At 29.7% G+C, this 18,539-nt stretch overlaps 1 protein-coding gene and 1 non-coding gene across 3 annotated transcripts; both read right to left on the bottom strand.

Annotated features, from left to right (window-relative positions):
* Window positions 1-2,777: 2,777 nt before the first annotated feature.
* LOC7495951 (protein CLP1 homolog) lies at window positions 2,778-8,631 on the bottom strand. Of its 2 annotated transcripts, XM_024589476.2 has the most exons (11): window positions 8,309-8,623; window positions 8,005-8,231; window positions 7,843-7,911; window positions 7,643-7,726; window positions 7,304-7,545; window positions 5,850-5,988; window positions 5,682-5,738; window positions 4,110-4,244; window positions 3,603-3,838; window positions 3,184-3,228; window positions 2,778-3,095 (listed from the first exon to the last, which is right to left on the bottom strand). In XM_024589476.2, the coding sequence occupies exons 1-11, from the start codon at window positions 8,373-8,375 to the stop codon at window positions 3,008-3,010; spliced, it is 1,389 nt and encodes a 462-aa protein (XP_024445244.1). In that variant the 5' UTR covers window positions 8,376-8,623; the 3' UTR covers window positions 2,778-3,007. The 2 variants fall into 2 exon arrangements, with proteins under 2 accessions (XP_024445244.1, XP_052304678.1); XM_052448718.1 differs by lacking the exon at window positions 4,110-4,244 and having other exon boundaries at window positions 8,309-8,631.
* Window positions 8,632-18,419: 9,788 nt separating this feature from the next.
* On the bottom strand, window positions 18,420-18,492 carry TRNAA-AGC (transfer RNA alanine (anticodon AGC)). Its single transcript has one exon. It is a non-coding gene; the product is annotated as a tRNA-Ala (tRNA).
* Window positions 18,493-18,539: the final 47 nt, after the last annotated feature.

Raw genomic sequence — 18,539 nt, 5'->3', positions numbered from 1 at the left:
AAGAATGTTTGTCAAAAGAAAAAAAAATAACAAAGCTAAATTCCAAGATAACCCAATGTTAAAAAAAAAAATCAAAGAAAAAATTGACAAAAAAAAAGGTCTGAGTTAACCTGAGTTAGCATCGCAAACTCGTGAGCCAGGTCATGAGGTCAGGCTAACCTTATAAAAAGCAAATAAAAAAAAATTAACAATGATCAATTCCTAACAATTCAAATGTAAAAGGATGAACCAAAAAAAAAATACTTGCAAACCCAAATAAAGATGCCAAACCTCTCGAGCTGGATAACGCGAATGAGATAACTTAATAGAAGAAAAAATAGGAACAAGCATGAAGCCTAACTTTGAAAGAAACAAAATGTTGAAGGGTGGAGCGGGAAAAAAAATACTCAATGTTAAAAAAATAATTCAAAAAACAATATCCAAACTAACTTGGGCAAACCCGCCAGACACGCGACCTAGGTCATAAGCCCTGGATAAACTCATATAAAAAATTTAGAAAAATATTCACGAAGCTCAATCTCCAACAAACTCAATGTTAAAGATAAAATAAAAAAAAATCAATGTAAAAAAAAGATAAAAAAAGATTGATGTGTTAATACAGGTTAACATCTTATACCGTGACTCGATTCATGAGATAGAGATCACTACATTGAAAAAATTATGAAAGCTAATTCTAAACCAACTTAATGTTAAACACATAAAATTTAAAATAAATAAATTTTTAAAAAGGATATAAAGGAAAAAAAATAATTAAAAGAATGAGAAATAAATTTAACATAAAAATAAAACAAAACAAAATGTTGAGGGATGAAGTTGAAAAAAAAATTAATTAAAAAAAGAATAAAAATAAACAAATAGATAATCAAAAAAATAATGATCAAATTTGATATAAAAATCAAATAAAAATGAATGCTAAGTTATGAAATTAATAAAAAAATTAAAAAAAAATGATTAAAAAAAATAATAAAAAGAATGAGAATCAAGTTTGATATAATAAATAATTGATAGAATACATTTAAAAACATTTAGGTCAGTGCGATTCCCAATGAGAGGAGAGAGAGAAAAAAAAGTTTTCATGAGTCAAACCATTGTGCCGCCACTGACATACATCGCACCCCTAGGAAGAGCATGGGGTGAAGCTTCCAACACCGTCAATTGGCTATCGGGATACAACTCAACCGCCCCATGATAACCGCATAAGCCTCTCCCTTGTTGCATATGTTTTATACCAGCCAATCTATTTTTTCTATCTATTTATTCCAATCGTTATATTTGTTTTAGTTTAAATTATGGTCCATTGACACTTATTCTATATCAACTGAAATTAGTTTTAGCTTTCAAAATCGGCATCAAAAAATTCTTATATGTAGCCAATAAAAAAAAAATAATTGAGGGTTAACTTAAGAAACAATCAAGGGATGGAAAAGGAAAAAAAAGGCTTACCCTTGGAACCTAGTCCCTGAAAAAGGGTCAGAATATTCATCAATTATTCAACTTCGATCCTTATAGCTTTTATTGTTGTATATTAGTAAAATTGTTTTTAATTTTTCATATCAAGCATTAACTGAGAGTCAAGCTTGTTCCTGACATAACAAGCACACAATACCATGACAACTAGAACAAATAACAAAGTTGAATCCCAAATTAATCTAACATAAAGAATAAAATTGAGAGGAAAAAAATGAATAACTAAAAAAAAAAACAATGTTCTAGTGAATTTTAATTTATAAGGAGGGGATCAATGATTTTCCCTCGACATCATGAAATTCCCATATACAACCAACCTAAAAAAACAATTAAGTTCAATTCTAAATAAAATTAAATGCAGAAAAGTCAAATTAAAAAAAAATCAAGGAATGAAAAAGAAAAGAAAAAGGTTAATCATTCTCTTGCTCTTGGAACCTAGTCCATAAAATAAAAAGGTATGAATATTTGTCAATTATTCAATTTCTATCCTCCTTATAGCTTTGATTGTTTTATATTAATAAAATTATATTTGTTTTATATTAGTAAAATTATATTTAATTTTGTCAAATCAAATAGAGTCTAGTTCCCCAACATAGTACACAATGCCATTACAACTAAAATAAATAATAAAGTTAAATCCTAAATTAATCTAACATAAAAAATGAAATCAAAATGAAAAAAAAAATGATAACTAAAAAAAAAAAACAATCATTGTTCCAATATACCAGGGAACAATGATTTCCTCTTTTCAATTAGTTTTCCCTTAACATCGCAAAATTCCCACATGTAACCAATTGAAAAAACTATTAAATCCAATCCTAAAAATATCAAATGCATAAAGGTCAACTTGAGAATAAAAACAAATGAAAAGGAAAAAAAATAATCTTTCTCCTACCCTTGGAATTTAGTCTCTGAAGAGAGCTGAAAAAAGTATGAATATTTATCAATTATTCAATTTCAGCACTTATAACTTTAATTGTTTTATATTAGTAAAATTATATTCAATTTTATCAAGCATCAACCAAGAGTTGGATTTGTTACTTGACAGAGCAAGTACACAATCCAATGACAACCAAAATAAACAACAAAGTCAAATCCCAAATTAATCTAACATAAAAGGTTCAAATCAAAAGGGAAAAAAAATCATCAATGGAGTGAAGAACAACGATTTCCCCTCAGTTTGTGAACTTCAAATATCAAAGCAAACTTTTCAAGGGAAAAACACTACAGCAATTGCGAGAAAAGCAACATTGAACGGTGAACAGTGAGTCCTCTACTTGTTTTAGTTTATTACTTAATAATAATAATAATAATACCAATAATAAATATTAATATTAGTTATTAATCAATGTAATATGTAACATTTAATGTAATATGTAATATAGAACTTGTTCTTGGTTTTGAATTAAACGGTCAAGACAACTCTGAACAACTAGAATGCCCCACAGACTATTAGCAAACTTGTATACAGTTCTGATTGGAGCGCTGCATTCCCATACCAAGGTCTTTTCAGTTGTGCATGCGAGCGGTTTCCGAATGCTCAAGTTTCAAGCCATGTTAACGTTCCCATGACCAAATATTTACTTGGAAGTTCCCCTGCTGTTGGGGAAAGGTATGTAATTTTTCTCCTGCAAGGTTTAGGTGTAGCAAGGATTAAAACTACCAGCAAATTACAGAATAAAGGCATCCAGCAGGTCAAAAGCTACAAAATCTGACCTTTGAAGATCAATGTCCGTGACGTAGATGAATCCAGCAATGTTACTGCATCAAAAAGGGCATAATGTGACCGCATTAGCAGGCTTAGATAAGTCATTTCATTAGTTTTCACAGTGAATACTGTTGAAAGGAGAAACATTCTTCATCGTTTGGTTCAAGTCCTAGCATCATAGAAAATTTATAAAAAATGGTGAAACTAAATGACCAGGAACAAGAATCAAGGAAAATTTTCTATAGGACTTGGGTCTGACATTCCCATTTTTGCAACATAAAAGTTCAGTATAAGTAACTGATTTACCAAAAGAAAGGGAACAGATTAGGATCAAAAGAACAGATTACTGGGGTCTGACCTTTTTTCTTGTAATAAAATTACTGATTTATAAAAAGAAGAAGAAAAGGAAAGGAAAAGGAAAGATTACCTAGAAACAATTTGATCAGGTTCTTGAGCATATGAAACAGCAAGAACAACATGGAGCAGATCTCGATCAAAATTAACGGGTGCAACTCGCAGAGGGTTGGCAACAGGGTCAGCCCCAATTGGCAGAGCTGATCTTGGGGCTTGTGGTCCGCCACCAATTCGATACACAGACAAATCACTAAAATTTGCAATATTTGAATGTGGAGAAAGATCATTAGCAATGCCATAGAAATATTCCTGAGAGAAAGAGCAGGATACCAGCCTTGTTAGTATAGATAGGAAATGAAAAGGCAAAACAGCAGCATATAACTGAAGTAAGCAAAGTACTAAACACAAGAATTATCCCAAATCCTGGTATCAAATGATAACAATCTTACGTTAATAAAACAGAAGTAAAACCAACAATAGATGCTATAGAATGTGTGTGAACTTTAAGGATATCTGTAAAGTTATGAAATATGGGTAAAAATCAAAAGTAAAAATTTATGTCCATAAACACTGTCTTTACCCTAATCCTGTAACTTCTAGACTTCTGGCGGAATTTTGAACTCCTGGAAACAACACCACCTGACTTTTGAAGTTTCAGAACATCCACATTAGGCTTGCTCTTTAGCACATCCCGGAGCATGCTGAAAAGCTTTTCCTGTATAATGATCAAATGGAATGCTGTAGAAATTCAAGGAATGATCCAGGAGTGCAGATGAAGTTTACCAATAACTTTAAAGGTTGGATTTCATTGCTAACACAAGCACATGTGGGCAAGTCAATGCATAATTTGTTGTTGCTAATCCTAAATTACAAAAGAAAAAAAATTATCTGACATTAAGAACTATAACCATTATGAATAGATTGAAATGACAAATGAATCCAAAGAAAAAACAGAAAATGATTTGTGATCTTTATTTGATAATGATGAGATTACATGGGCCTTTAACAGTGCTTGGTTGTGGCATAGCTAGAGATTGAATCATCAATCAACTACTCATATATAAAAGGGGCAATGAAGTTGGAGCACATATCAGCAAAAAAGGAAAATCTAAAATAGAAAGTGAGAAAAGAAAAATACAGAACTGTGCAGTAAACCACACTGTTGTTTGGGAAGTTGGCTTGATTAGAAGTGGAAGTGTCTATTTAAGATAGTACCTGAGATTGAATCCTGCTCAAATGAAGACAGAGGAAAGCAACAATGCTCAACAAACAGAAGAGCAAACACATGATTCAGAATAAACAAATGCAAACACGATCAAAAGGAAGTGAAGAATGCCTAGAAAAGGCATGGTATGAGAAGTAAGGGCTAGCAAATATGCAACTTATCTGAAATAAAATAAGAAACTGACATGCCCGCTGCTTCAATGGACTGAGAACAGATTAGGAAATGCAATGAGGTAAAAAGTACAGCACCAAGAAAGACTCGCCACCTATGAGGTGAGCAACCTCTAGAAGAAGGGTAGTAGACAGGAGAACTGAAGATCAGTACAACCAAAACTTGGACAGAGAGGAAATGTTCCGCAGACATCACCTTAAGTGGATTGGCCAAAGAAAGGGGCCAAAATAGTCTTCCAAGTGAGAGCAACTCAAGAGAAACAAGAAAAATTGAATTGGGAGATTTTGCAGCCCATATAGCAAAAAGGTTTGAAGGGGCTAACGATTCATCACAATTGAAGGTTTTGGCCACAGTAGACACTATGCAGTATTTCCTTTCTAAACAGTACAAACTTGCTTACTCTGCTCAAGAAACAAAGATCTAGATCTATAAAATACTAAGATGTACTGTACAGTTCTTATGATAGTTCTTTGTGAATAAATTACAGCAACTTTTATAAAAAATAAATAAATAAATAAAAATATGAAAAAGCCAGTATGCCAGTAAAGAAGGCATCTCAAGATTTTAGCCTAATAGATTGTTTTTTATGAAAACCTAAGAACAAATTGGTAAGTTCAATTACAGAATCATTGTAACAACATAAAGATGCTTGAATCAGGAATGCTTTACAAATGTGCTTACATATATTACTCACGTCATCGTCCAAATTATATTTTAAAAGGAACATAGAAAATAAAACAATGACTAATGAATTACCTGACCCAAAACCAAGACCACATTAGCATTGAATGTATCAATTGCATGAAGAAGCAACTGCAGGATAAGAAAGCATACTGTTAAACAGGCTCCAAAAGTGTGGTATTAACATTACCATGATAAAATGAAGCATCAAAATTTATCAGTATAAGATCTCAACTCCATCACCTCATAGCCTACACCTTCTATCCATCCCATGGTGTTGATCACCATGCCTGAAGCACGAGATTCAGCATTTCCAGTAAATTGTCTTTCCAATATTTGAGCAAGCTCCTTTACAAGTGCTTTGTACAGATCCACATTTTGGCTGAATAATAAGAAAGAATGTTAATTGAAGTACAATATGTGTTACTCTGTATGCAGAGAGTTGGTTTCATAGTTTTCAAATTGGAACCAGACACCAAACAGGTGAAGGCAATGGCTATGTCTATGAATTTAGAGTAGAAATGGCAAAAAAAAGACCTTAAATTGCCATGACATCAGAACCTTAATATCAGTAAATTATCTAAAATGGTCAAAATATGAGATAGAACCTTGAAGTGAAGATGATCTTCATGTTCTCAACATTCATGTCATATGACACTTGCCATTACTTCAAACTATCAATCAAAGGCAAATTATGAAAAAGCTTAAAGGGTGTCTAAATACTATTTCTTTGTTTCTCATCCCATCTTGAATCCAGAATTGTTCTCTGCTCTCTTATAACAGCTTTAATGTTAAGCACATAGCTTCAATTACCAAAAAAATATTAGAATGATGTTATTGGTGATACAAAAAATGGGGGACGAATTCTACAGGCAGAAAAGCAGCAAATATTTGGATCCTAAACCTAGCAGATGTAAAATGATATGTACCCATGAAAACAGCTAAACAATTTTCCAGCCAAGGCCAAAATAAGAAAGCATGATGATGTGCAAATCCACACTCTCACTAAGTTCTGGAACAATCTTCATCACTCAGACTAAGGAAAAAAACAATCCTCTTTAATATTAATACCAAACACCACCACCCCCACCCTCCCCACATTTTTTTGGCTTCTGCAACTATCTTTCTATTCAGTTTCTGTCTTCCTCCTTTCCAATCTTCTTTCCTACTTTGGTTTTTATTCTGGCATGGTTTTCTCGATCTCTTCAACTAGATTTCTTATTGCAATGCCAAGGTTTTAGGAATGCATAGGTCTCAAGCCATGGGAGCCCCATCATGTTCCTGACTTTGTTAGCAAGCTTAATAATCTAAAACAAAAACCTCAAGAGGATTCACTTTGTCATTATTGAAAATCCTTTCTTCATCTTTCTTTCTTATTTTACAATTTTGTAGTTATTTCACCTTTGCCAAGTCATTTAAACTAATCAACTTGCACAGGAAAAACAGCAGCAAATATGCTCTGGTTCACAAATATACAAAGCTGCAAGATACCTACCCGCCTAGGTTTTTGCCAGGCCGTCTCTGTGTTTTGATGAACTATTACGAGTTAGAAGGATTTTAATTTTTCCAGCTTTAACATTTGAAAGCATTCAAATTAATTGGCAGTTCACTAATTTTCCCGGTTGGGTTTGAGAAGATGGTTGGCTATGCTAATTTTCTAACAATGCAATGCATTAATCAAGTGAGAAATGAGTAACCTGGGAGTTGTGTGGCCATAGAAGTAAACAAGAGGCATTTCAAGCGAAATGCCTTCGACTGGATCAATAGGCAACTCAATGGGGGTGGCAGCAATGCATCCAGGAGCAGTTATAGATCCTTGGCCTATATCCAAGTCCACAAAAGTAGGCTTCCAACCTTGTTTAGCTGCCCAACTGAGAAGCATCCTCGACAATGTACTCTTTCCTGAATCTGTAGGTCCAACAACAATCACCCTAGGGCCCTGAGATGAACAATTCACATTCAAAAACTTAACAACAGCAACAACGTAAAACACCAACTTTGTTCATACAATCAAACAAAAACAACAATATTAATACCTGAGAAGATTCAGGAGATGCTTTAGCCTGGTTTCTTCGTCCGTCGAGCACAGCGTGCACATTTACATAACTAACCATAGGAGTCTAAATTAAATATAAAAAAAAATCAGTAAATTAACAAAATAGAAAAGCTTATTATTTCAAAAAAAGAAAAAGAAAATCAGAAATGACACAGAAAAGAAATTCACAAAAAGAGGCACCTCATCAGCTGTATAATCGGTCTCCGTAGAACCATCCATCTCAATTGTGGCTCCATACCAAGTAAAAACCTTTTTTTCAATAAAAATTAAATAACATTTATTCTACATTCAAAAAAATAAATAAATAAATAAAATTCGTAATTTGAAAGGAAACTAGATTACAGCGAATTTGAAGTGAGGAGGGAAGGTGAGCCAGATTTGAGGGGGAAGCTCGGTGCCAAAGATCTCTGCGGTGCCGTTTAGGAGTCTTAAGCGAAGCGGAGTGTCGTTAGCTACTTCGATTCTCAGCTCGCTCTCTTTCTCTAACTTAACTTGCCTTGTCGTTGAGGCCGTGCCTGCACCACCGTAAGCCATGTCGATCCTTCGTCTACTCCACCACCCTGCTGCTTCTGCAGAAATGGGGATTGGAAACGTTTTCTTACAAGGGTTTTAGAAGCGGGATGGGATTTATTTATTTATATCTTACCGGGATAACTCAGTCCCCTTTCTACATAATGAATCACAGACCAGTCCCTATACTCTATAATCTGCATAAATTAGCTCAACCTCTCAGCAGTTCAAAAACTTCAGTAGAGCCATTATATCAAACATCTGGGGTGCAAGTCTAAAAATCAACAGCTATTAGCTACAAAAAAGAATAAATTGGTTTCTTTGGCTCCAGTAAAAGAACAAAACTTTAGTTTCCTAAAATATGTAAAATTATATTAAACTGTGCAAGTGAAGAAACTTGAAATGGAATGCGTTTCATTAAAAGAAGTAATCACATAAATGGTATAAAAATCAATTTGCAGTAAAACAAGCAAACATGGAAATCGAATTAGATATCAATAAATAAAAAACATGTAAACATGACTTATAAGGATATAATTGAAAATAAATAAAATTCATGGATCAAAATAAAAGAAGATAAAGGATGAGGTACCAAAATCATGATTTTTCAAAATCTTTTAAATGTTTGATATTGTGATAGCTTTTGTGGTAGTGGTTTGAAAAAAAAATATTTTATAAAAAGCACTTTTAATTGAAGTTGGTTTGGTAAAATATATATTTTGTTAAAACTATAGTTGAAATTGAGGTTAAACAAAAAGTAATTTAGAGCCCGTTTGGCTACGCGGCTGCGGCTGCGATTTAATTAAAATGCAGTTTGCAGCCGTTTGGTTAAAGAAAAAAGTTATATACTGTTCATGGGTCCCACTTAGTTTTTGCGTTGGAAACGAGTTAAAGAAAAGCAAAGATTCCTTGCTTTTCTTGCACCGTTCATGTTAATTGCACTGTTCAATAAACAGTGCAATTAACATGAACAGTGTACAGTGATACACTGTTTATGTGAACAGTGCAAGAGAATTGCACTGTTCACTTAAAAATAGTGAACAGTGCAATTCTCTTGCACTGTTCACTTGCACTGTGTGAACTTTTTTTTTTTTAGTGTGTTAATTTAAAAAAAAAAACTAGTTTGGAGTAAATTTTATACTTGATAATATTTTATCTAATTTTATTACACACTAAAAAAATTATGGAAACTGTAGTTCTTGTCGGATGTATTTCATACGTAATAGAATTGTAGATGGTTTCATGGAATAATAAAAAATATTTTATATAAAGTATGATTTATTTCATGATGTAATAGCAATAGTTAAACCCACAATATTTAAATTAAAAATCATCAATATTAATATATATTTTTTTAAATTATTTTATAATAGCAATAGTTAAATCCACAATATTTAAATTAAAAATCATCAATATATATATATATATATATATATATATATATATATATATATATTTAAATCATTTTATAACCTCAATTTTAAAAGCATTCTTAATCAAACACATTAAACTACTTTTTCTTCAACCTCAATTTTAACCACAGTTTTAACCAAACACCTATTTTTTCAAACCAACCTCAACTAAAAGTACTTTTTATAAAATAATTTTTTTCAAACCACAACAACTACCGCAATACCAAACACTCTTAAGGTTCCGTTTGTCTACGCGTTTATAACTGCGTTTTATGTATAACAGTAAAAGTCTAGTGTTTGGTTAGAAAATTAACCGTGATTTTTGTACATGGGCCCTACCATTAACTGCGTCGAAAACGTTATTTCGCTGAAGCAGAAATTTTCTGCTTTTCTCGTCGCGTTCCTGGCATGCGCACATCCTGCTAATTAATCAGCATGAACAGTGCAGCATGCTGCACTGTTCATGCTAATTAATCAGCATGAATAGTGCAGCATGTTGCTGCACTGTTCCTAATTAATTAGCAGGAAGAGTGCAGATTGCTGCACTGTTCGGCGGTTCCGGTTTAAAATTTAAAATGTATTTAAATAGGTTTGACTAGTAAAATAAAAAATAAAAATTATTTTTTATTTTTTAATTGTATTTTATTCAAAAAAATAGTGTTTAATATTATTCAATAAAACTACATAAATTAAACAAAGATCGATTGATGACGTAACATTTGCAGAATTTGATCGTAATTTCAATTTTGTTCCTAATTATATTTTATCTGATGTTGTTGCGTGCTTAAGAAACCAAAAAAACTGTAATCTTTGTCGGATGTGTTTCATATGTGATGGAATTGTAGATATTATAATGGAACAATAAAAAATATTTTATATAAAGTATTATTTATTTTATGATGTAATAACAATAGTTAAATCTATAACATTTAAATTAAAAACCATCAATGTTAATATATAATTTTTTAAATTATTTTATAACCTCAATTTCAAAAGCATTCTTAACCAAACACATTAAACTACTTTTTGTTCAACCTCAATTCTAACCACAGTTTTAACCAAACACCTATTTTTTTAAACTAACCTCAACTAAAAGTGCTTTTTATAAAATAATTTTTTTCAAACCACAACCATAACAGCTACCGCAATACCAAACACACACTTAATATGTTTGGTTAATAATGCTTTTTAAATTGAAGTTATAAAATAACTAAAAAAGACGTATCTTAATATTGATGGTTTTTAATTGAAATATTGTAGATTTTACTACTACTATTACATCATGGAATAAACAATACTTTTTATAAAGTATTTTTTATTGTTCTATTAAACTATCTACAATTCTATCACGTACGAAATTCATCCAACAAGGACTACAGTTTACATGGCTTCCTGAGCGTGCAACAACATCAGGAACAAAATTGGAATTGCGATCAAATTTTGCAAATGTTACGTCATCATGCTATCTCATTCTAATGTAATTATACAGTGCCATTGAATAATGTTAAACACTAGTTTTTTGAATAAAACATAATATCTGAGGGTGTACTTTATCGTTTAATTTTACACCCCACACATATTAAAGTCAACGTCTGGACACTAGAAAAAAAATTGGAAAAAAGTTTTTGATATTTTGGTCAAACCCTAATGGATAATCATAAACTAATTACGATATCTATTTTTCTTATTATGCAAAATTAGTGGAAAATATGCCAGAAAATCACAAATTTTTTAGGAAATGATTTTTTAGAAAACAATTTTGGATTATTTTATTTATTTTACTGTGTCGGACCCAGTCCAGTGCATTTAGGTTTGGGTCAGACCGAGTCTGGCCCATGAACAGTGGAGACACTCTCCACTATTCACTTTGCAGAACACTAGAGATGAGGAAATGCAGCAGAAGAAGAAGGAGAAGGGAAGGGGAAGAGCAGGCTACCATGCGCGACGGCGATGTCTAGTTGGCGGTCGAAACGGTGGAGGTCGGTGGTGAACTAAGGGAGCTGCTTGGCTTATGGACAGCGATCCTTCTTATTTTTTCTCTGTTTCTAGAGGAATCGTTGAGGTTCTGGAAAGCTTGATATTCCTCCAACAGGTTTTTTTTCTCTTCAGAAATATGTGTTTTGTGGCTAAACTGGTTTATCAGTGGATAATTGAAAAACTAAGGTGAGCTGCTGTTTGCAAAGCTCAACTCTTTTTTTTTTTTTGTTAAACCTTATGTGCAGCCTCAATTTAAGGTGAGTCCCACCAAAACGAAAACCAAGTTTTAACTTAATCAAACACATATTTATGTGGCTCACTCTCAACTTCACACGTAGTCACATTACCAAACAACCACTTAGTTTGTTTTTTTTTTGGAAAGTGAATTATTTTTCGATGTTTGGTAGTGTAATGGAAAAAAAGTTGGAAAATAATTTTCAGTGTTTGGTTATGTCATGGAAAATGAGTTGGAAAATAACTTATTAATGTTTTATCTTTTTCAAGTTTATTAAAATAATGAGGAACAAATCTTACAAATTAAAGAGTTGAATGATAATGAAATTGAAAAAAATATAATTTCATTAATTATCTCAAATAAAATAAATAATAATCAAAATAATAGAGATCAAATCTAAAATATAAAAAAAATAAAAGATGAAGAAATTAAAATAATAATAATTAACATTTTATAAATTATTTTAAATAAAATAAGTAACAATCAAAAGAATGAGGATCAAATTTGATAGATAAAAAATTTCAATTAAAAAATGATAAGGGAAAAGCAAATAATAATTATAAAAATGAGGACCAAAGTTAATATAAAAATTAAATTCTGGTATGTTTGTTTCCTGGAAAGTGGTTTCCGGGAAACCACTTTCCAAACTTTCCTATGTTTGTTTGTCATTAGGAAAGTTGGTTAACGGAAAACACTTTCTGATCAACGAAAAACACTTTCCAGTCAAAGAAAAATTTGGCTTGATTTCCAGGAAAGTGTTTTCCTTTTATTTTGGATGGAAAACACTTTCCAGAAGTTGTGAAAAATTTAGAAATGTCATATTATTTGTTGATTATATCAAATTTGGTCCTCAAACTTTTGATTGTTATATATATTTTGTTTTGATTATATAAATGAATAGTGAATTAGCACTATTTTTTTCTTTATTTATTAGATTAGATAGGTGGCTTCTGTTACGTCGCGAGCTAATATATATTATTTTAACATAAAAAGATGTTAAAGTGATGTAAATGTTCTATAAAAACTATAAAAAAAAAAGTGAGATTCTAGTGATTGATTTGATTATGTTTAATAGGCTTGATAAATTTAATAATATGAATAAAAAAAATACAATGATAGTAAATAAAGTGAGAACAAAAATTGAGAACAAAAAAAGGTAAAAAAACCTGATCCAATCTCATCCGAGTTAGCACACTAAATACACGACTTGGTCGCGATACCAGGGTAATCTCATCGAAAGCAAGTTAAATAAAATTATTAAGTTTAATTATCAAATAATACAATGTTGGAGGGAGGAAATTGAAAAAAAATATTTCATATAAAATTGAAAATTAAGAAAATTAAAGGAGGATAAAATTGAAAAAAAAGCAATTTGATAAATTATTTCATATAAAATAAATAATAACCAAAAGAATATAGATCAAATATGAATGAAAAAATAATCAAAGGGCCGTGTTGAAATTTTGAAGGGTCCAGAGTAAAACTCGAGAAGAAAAGAAAAAAGAAAAGATCACTGGTACCAAACTAGAGACTCGTTAGCCACATGTGTCACTAAATCATAAAGGGGCCACCAAATCTGCCATAAAATGATTGGACTACCCTGCATATGTTACCCAAAGGGTAGGAAGGCCACCCACACGTGTCACACAATGTTTTTTTAATAATATTTATATTTGTTAAATTACCAAACAATCACCTAGTAAACCTGAATAATACAAAAAAAATAATATATATATATATATATATATATATATATATATATATATATATATATATATATATATATATATATATAAAGGAAAATACCCTTGGACACCAGACTAATATATTTTTTATTTTATTTTAAGGTTATTATTACAAAAAAAAAAAAAAACCTCTTTGCAAGTTTAATAATTTTTTACTTTGAAAGTATTTTACATGCAAAGAATATTAAAAAGATAGAAAAACCTCAAGACAAAAGCCATATTTTTGTTTGTTTTTAAGGGTAATAGAGAAATTTTATTGTGAAAAAAAAAAATTAATTTGTCCCTAATTAATTTATAATGTCCAATCGATCCCGAAAAAATGTTTTTACCCTCAATAATAAACTTTGTTAGTTTTTTTTAGAAGGATAAAAATATTATTTCATTGTTAAAATCCACAATATTTTTTTTAATAAAAATAATAATAAAATACGTACTTTTTTTGTTTTGTTTACTATACTATGGAATATGAGATCTAAAACAGCCTATCCGAAAATAAATACAACATCTTCCTTTTGGGCTTTAAAAAGTTTCTGTGTATTTTTAGGTTATTATAGTTTTTATACACGAATATTATTTAACTGATTTCTTTAATTTTTCTTCATTTTTGTAATTGACATACAATTAATTATAAAATATTAATTTTGAATGTTTATTAAATAATTCAAATACTTATAATTAAATTAAAATTCTTAATTATATAAAATATTTTTTAATTGAACTTAAGTAAAAATTAGAGACACAAATTAATTATCTTTCAAAATATAATAATTAGTAGTTAGGATAAACTTATATAAATCTTAAAAATAATAATTACTAACAAAGTTTCACTTAAAATTATATTATTATAAACCATTATTAATTTAAACAGCTCATTTCAATAATTATTGTGAATATAAATTAATAATATATATGAATAATTTTTTTATAAATCATTGTTTCTGTCCAAAGGTTTTAAAAATAACCTAAGATAATAATAAAAAATAAAAATTAACTAATAATCCAATTTAGTAATATGATAAATTATAATATAATGTAATTACTTCCAGATTTTAATATTTGGTGTTTTTTTATTGGCTTGTTTTGAAGCCTTTTTAGATTTTTAGGATTAAAGTAATTAAAATTAAATAATGGGGAAAAATATATGTAATCTTAAAACTAGTAATTACTAAAATAATAAGTCTCAAATTATAATATTATGAGCCTTTTGTATTTTAACAATACATGTATAAATATAAATCTTGCCTTTTTTTTTTTAATAACATCATGTTTTTTGTCCAAAAGAGTAAAAAAGAACACAAGATAATAACGAAGAATTATCTATAAAAATTAAAAATGATTCAATTTAATATTGTATAAATTTCAATTTAATCTGATTATTTTCAGATTTTAATACTTCATGTTTCTTATTGAGTTGTTCTTAAATTTTCTTACACTTTTTGATATTCAAAATAAAATATCATTATTGTGATATATAATTCATGAATGATTTATATAACTTATTTTATATTATTCAGTGTTTTATATGGTGTATAAATCAGAAAACAATAAAAAAATGGATTAATCTATATTTTAGTTTCATTCTAAAAAATCAATAATTTTATTTTAAAGAATTTTATTAATATATATATTTTTTAATTATAGGTGGATTTGAATCTACTTAGTATTATGTTGTTAGAGTACAATATTGAATCAAAATTTCAAAAGTTTGGAAGGAATTTGTGACTTTATGCGTAGTTATTGATATCTCCAAAATTGTCCCTTCTCTCTTGTTTGAAGCCCGGCCTGCTTTAAACTCTATTAAAGCCCAAAGAGCGAAAGGTACACGAAGCAACTGACACTCTAATGGTCATGATTGGACTTCATTTTTTTTTTTTTTTAATGTATTGACCACGACAAGTCCCCAGAAAACAGCGTTTGTAAACCACCAGGAAGATTCAGAGCAAGTTCATCTGCAGTTTCAAGCGCTCCTTTCTTTGCTGCTGCCATGAAGAGATTTGGAAATATACATTCCGCGGCTTCTCACTTTTTATTATTCGATGGATAGACTTTTTAGGAACATCTTCCATGGTAATTCTATGTAGTTTCTTGGAATGATCTCAAAACATCCATTTATATAAGAGCAAGTTATAACATGAGTCTGCCACCCAGATAATTAACCAGCTTCTTTTCCAGCTAATCTTTGCTGCCACCCCGACCAGAAATTCATCAAATTTTCAAAAATGTTGCCAAATCATTTCCATGGCGAAAACCCAACTTCACTTGCTAGAAACAACTGCAACGTTTGCAGTGAAAGCCTGAGATTTACACATTCTATTGCATACTTTTACCTCACATTCAATAGCATACGCACAATATGCCGTGCATACATGCACAATGACATCCCAATGGTAGCATTTATAGTTTTTGCCTACTTCAGTTACTTTATCGTAGACCACTGCTTAACCGTGTTTAACCGACTGCCTTCCGACGAAGAATCACCAAAGAAAGAGCTGCTGAAAGTTACAATATGGAGCTTAACATCAGCTATAATGTTTGGCTTTGCATATCAGTTTTCAACATTTATGGGCCCGACTGTGGTTTTCCTCATGTATGGCATTGCGATTGTGAGCAGTGCAATTCTCTTCTATGCCCACTTCATTTATGATGCCCAACGTGGTTACAAGGCTTTCTGCAGTGTTAAGAGCATCAAAATTCTCCAGTTTCCTGCTCCTGCTGACAGGGATGTCGATCCTGATATCAAGACGTTAGAAGAAGTCTAAAGCCTGGAGATCAATTCTGGCAGAATCTCTGTTGGTGCATTAGCATGCCTCATATTCATGCATATATGCCAATTACCGAGAATAAGATATACTCTGCATTTACGGGACTTGGAGAGTGCGTGTGTTTCTTTGAGTGTGGATCACTATTTGAAGGATTTGAGACTCCCACAAAAGGGTTTTTAGCAGAAATTAGTATGGTTTGTGCAACTTTAATTCAATTAATTATCATGATTTTTTTATTTGATTTATTGCTTGTTTAGAATGAAAACCTTGGTAAAAATGTGCCAATATGAGAGAAGTGATATTAGAAATCGCATGTTTCCCTCCCCTCTACTTTTCTCGTTCACTATTTATTTTTGCGTTTTAAAAATATTTTTTTAAAAATTAATAATAATTAAATAAAAAAATTTGAATTTTTTTAATTTAAAAATAATTTTTAAAAAATAAAAAATATTATTTTAATATATTTTCGAGTAAAAAATATTTTGAAAAATAACTGCAATCATACTCCCAAACATGTAATAAATTTTTTTGGTCAAATAAAATAGCAAAATGAATACCTAAAAATAGTTAGGAGATTTTGAATATTATAATTTGTATATGAAAATATATAGAATGTGTGTTTGATATTATGGTGTAGGTGTTATTTTTAAATATTTTTTTACTTGAAAATATTTTTTTTTACTTTTGATATTAATACATTAAAATAATTAAAAAATACTAAAAAATATTAATTTAATTTTTTTTATATCAAATACATTTTTAAAAGGCATTTAAATATCGGTCCTTTACCAAAGTTATTGACTTTCGGATATTTTTTTAAGGATCATTTGGATTTGTAGTCTATACTGCACTATAACAAACTGCTATTTTCTGCTTCTCGGACCCATCAATTATATTTTTGTAATTAACCAATTATTTATTAAATTTCATTTTAATATTTTAACCTAACTTCTAATCTTATTAGTCTATCTACTAGCTTATAATATATGTTATAATTTATTTTTGACCCCTTGTTTTTTTTTCAGCATATTTTTAGAAAATAAAAAAAATATTAGGGGTGAGATGATAAACAACAAAAATTAAGGATCCCACAAAGTCAAGAAAAGGAAATAAATTAATCATTGACCATAAAAATTTTAAATTAGAGATTCTAATTCAAGAAAGAAATAATATAAAAATATTTCAATGTTTTATTCATTTTTATTTTTCCAGGTATTACAGGAATCCCAGCACTATAAATTAAGATCATGGTACATAATAAAGACCTTAGAAAATCCTTAAAGGAGCCAACCATGGAGAGATAACCTTACATAATAATGTTTTCTCATTATAAATCGACTATAGTAGCAGAAAACAACTCATTGTATGAGTTAAAATTGATTGAACCATCGATTTTGGTCAAAACATTTATCCTTATAACGATTTAGCTTGTTTAGAAGTGTGGTTGTGGTTGTTTTTCAAAGTGCTTTTCATTTGAAAATATATCAAAATGATTTTTTTATTTAAAAAATTATTTTTAATATCAGCGCATCAAAATGATCTGAAAACACTAAAAAAATATTAATTTAAAGTAAATAAAAAAATAAAAAATTTTAATTTTTTTTAAAATTGCTTCTGATATTTAAAAACAAACAAGCCTGAGCTTCTGCTAAACCTATATATCATAGAATTGAAGATTAATAGAATAAAAAAGAGAATTAGCTTAAGAGAAATGGAAGATATTATTGTACGTTATAATCATGTAGTTTCGAATGCCCTTCAATAATATATATATATATATATATATATATATATATATATATATATATATATATATATATATATATATCATCCTGTAGTTATTATTTCGTATGCTCTTCAAATAATATTTTAATGTTTCATTATATTATTTTAATATTTTCTGTAAGTTGAACGGAAAAGACATAAAATATATGGTTTTTAAAATTATAAATAAAATTTAAAAAATATGAATTAAGTATATAGTTTTCAAAATTATCAAACCTTATGAAATATCTTTGATTGATAAAATTATAATGAAAACATTTTTTGGGAGCAATAAAGATACTCCATAAATAAATATCTGGAGGAGAATTTGTTTGAGAATAACCAGAAGAAATGGAGATGCGGGGTATCGATCCCCGTACCTCTCGCATGCTAAGCGAGCGCTCTACCATCTGAGCTACATCCCCGCCACCAATTGTGTTTGGGAAATAAAATATAATAATAAAGGTTGAAA

Source organism: Populus trichocarpa, chromosome 17, assembly GCF_000002775.5.
Source record: "Populus trichocarpa isolate Nisqually-1 chromosome 17, P.trichocarpa_v4.1, whole genome shotgun sequence".
In the NCBI taxonomy this organism is placed as follows: domain Eukaryota; kingdom Viridiplantae; phylum Streptophyta; class Magnoliopsida; order Malpighiales; family Salicaceae; genus Populus; species Populus trichocarpa.
The sequence above is the reverse complement of the archived record's forward strand: the minus strand, read 5'-3'. Positions and strand labels throughout refer to the sequence as shown.

Bases quoted from the DNA above. Each gene is read 5' to 3' on its own strand.
- LOC7495951 (XM_024589476.2), bottom strand. From the start codon at position 8,375: ATGCAGATTATAGAGTATAGGGACTGGTCTGTGATTCATTATGTAGAA. The intron at 5,739-5,849 runs GTGATGGAGTTG...CTTATCCTGCAG, and splicing joins TAGAAGGTGTAGGCTATGAG to TTGCTTCTTCATGCAATTGA. The intron at 4,245-5,681 runs GTAATTCATTAG...ATCATTATACAG, and splicing joins TGGTCTTGGTTTTGGGTCAG to GAAAAGCTTTTCAGCATGCT.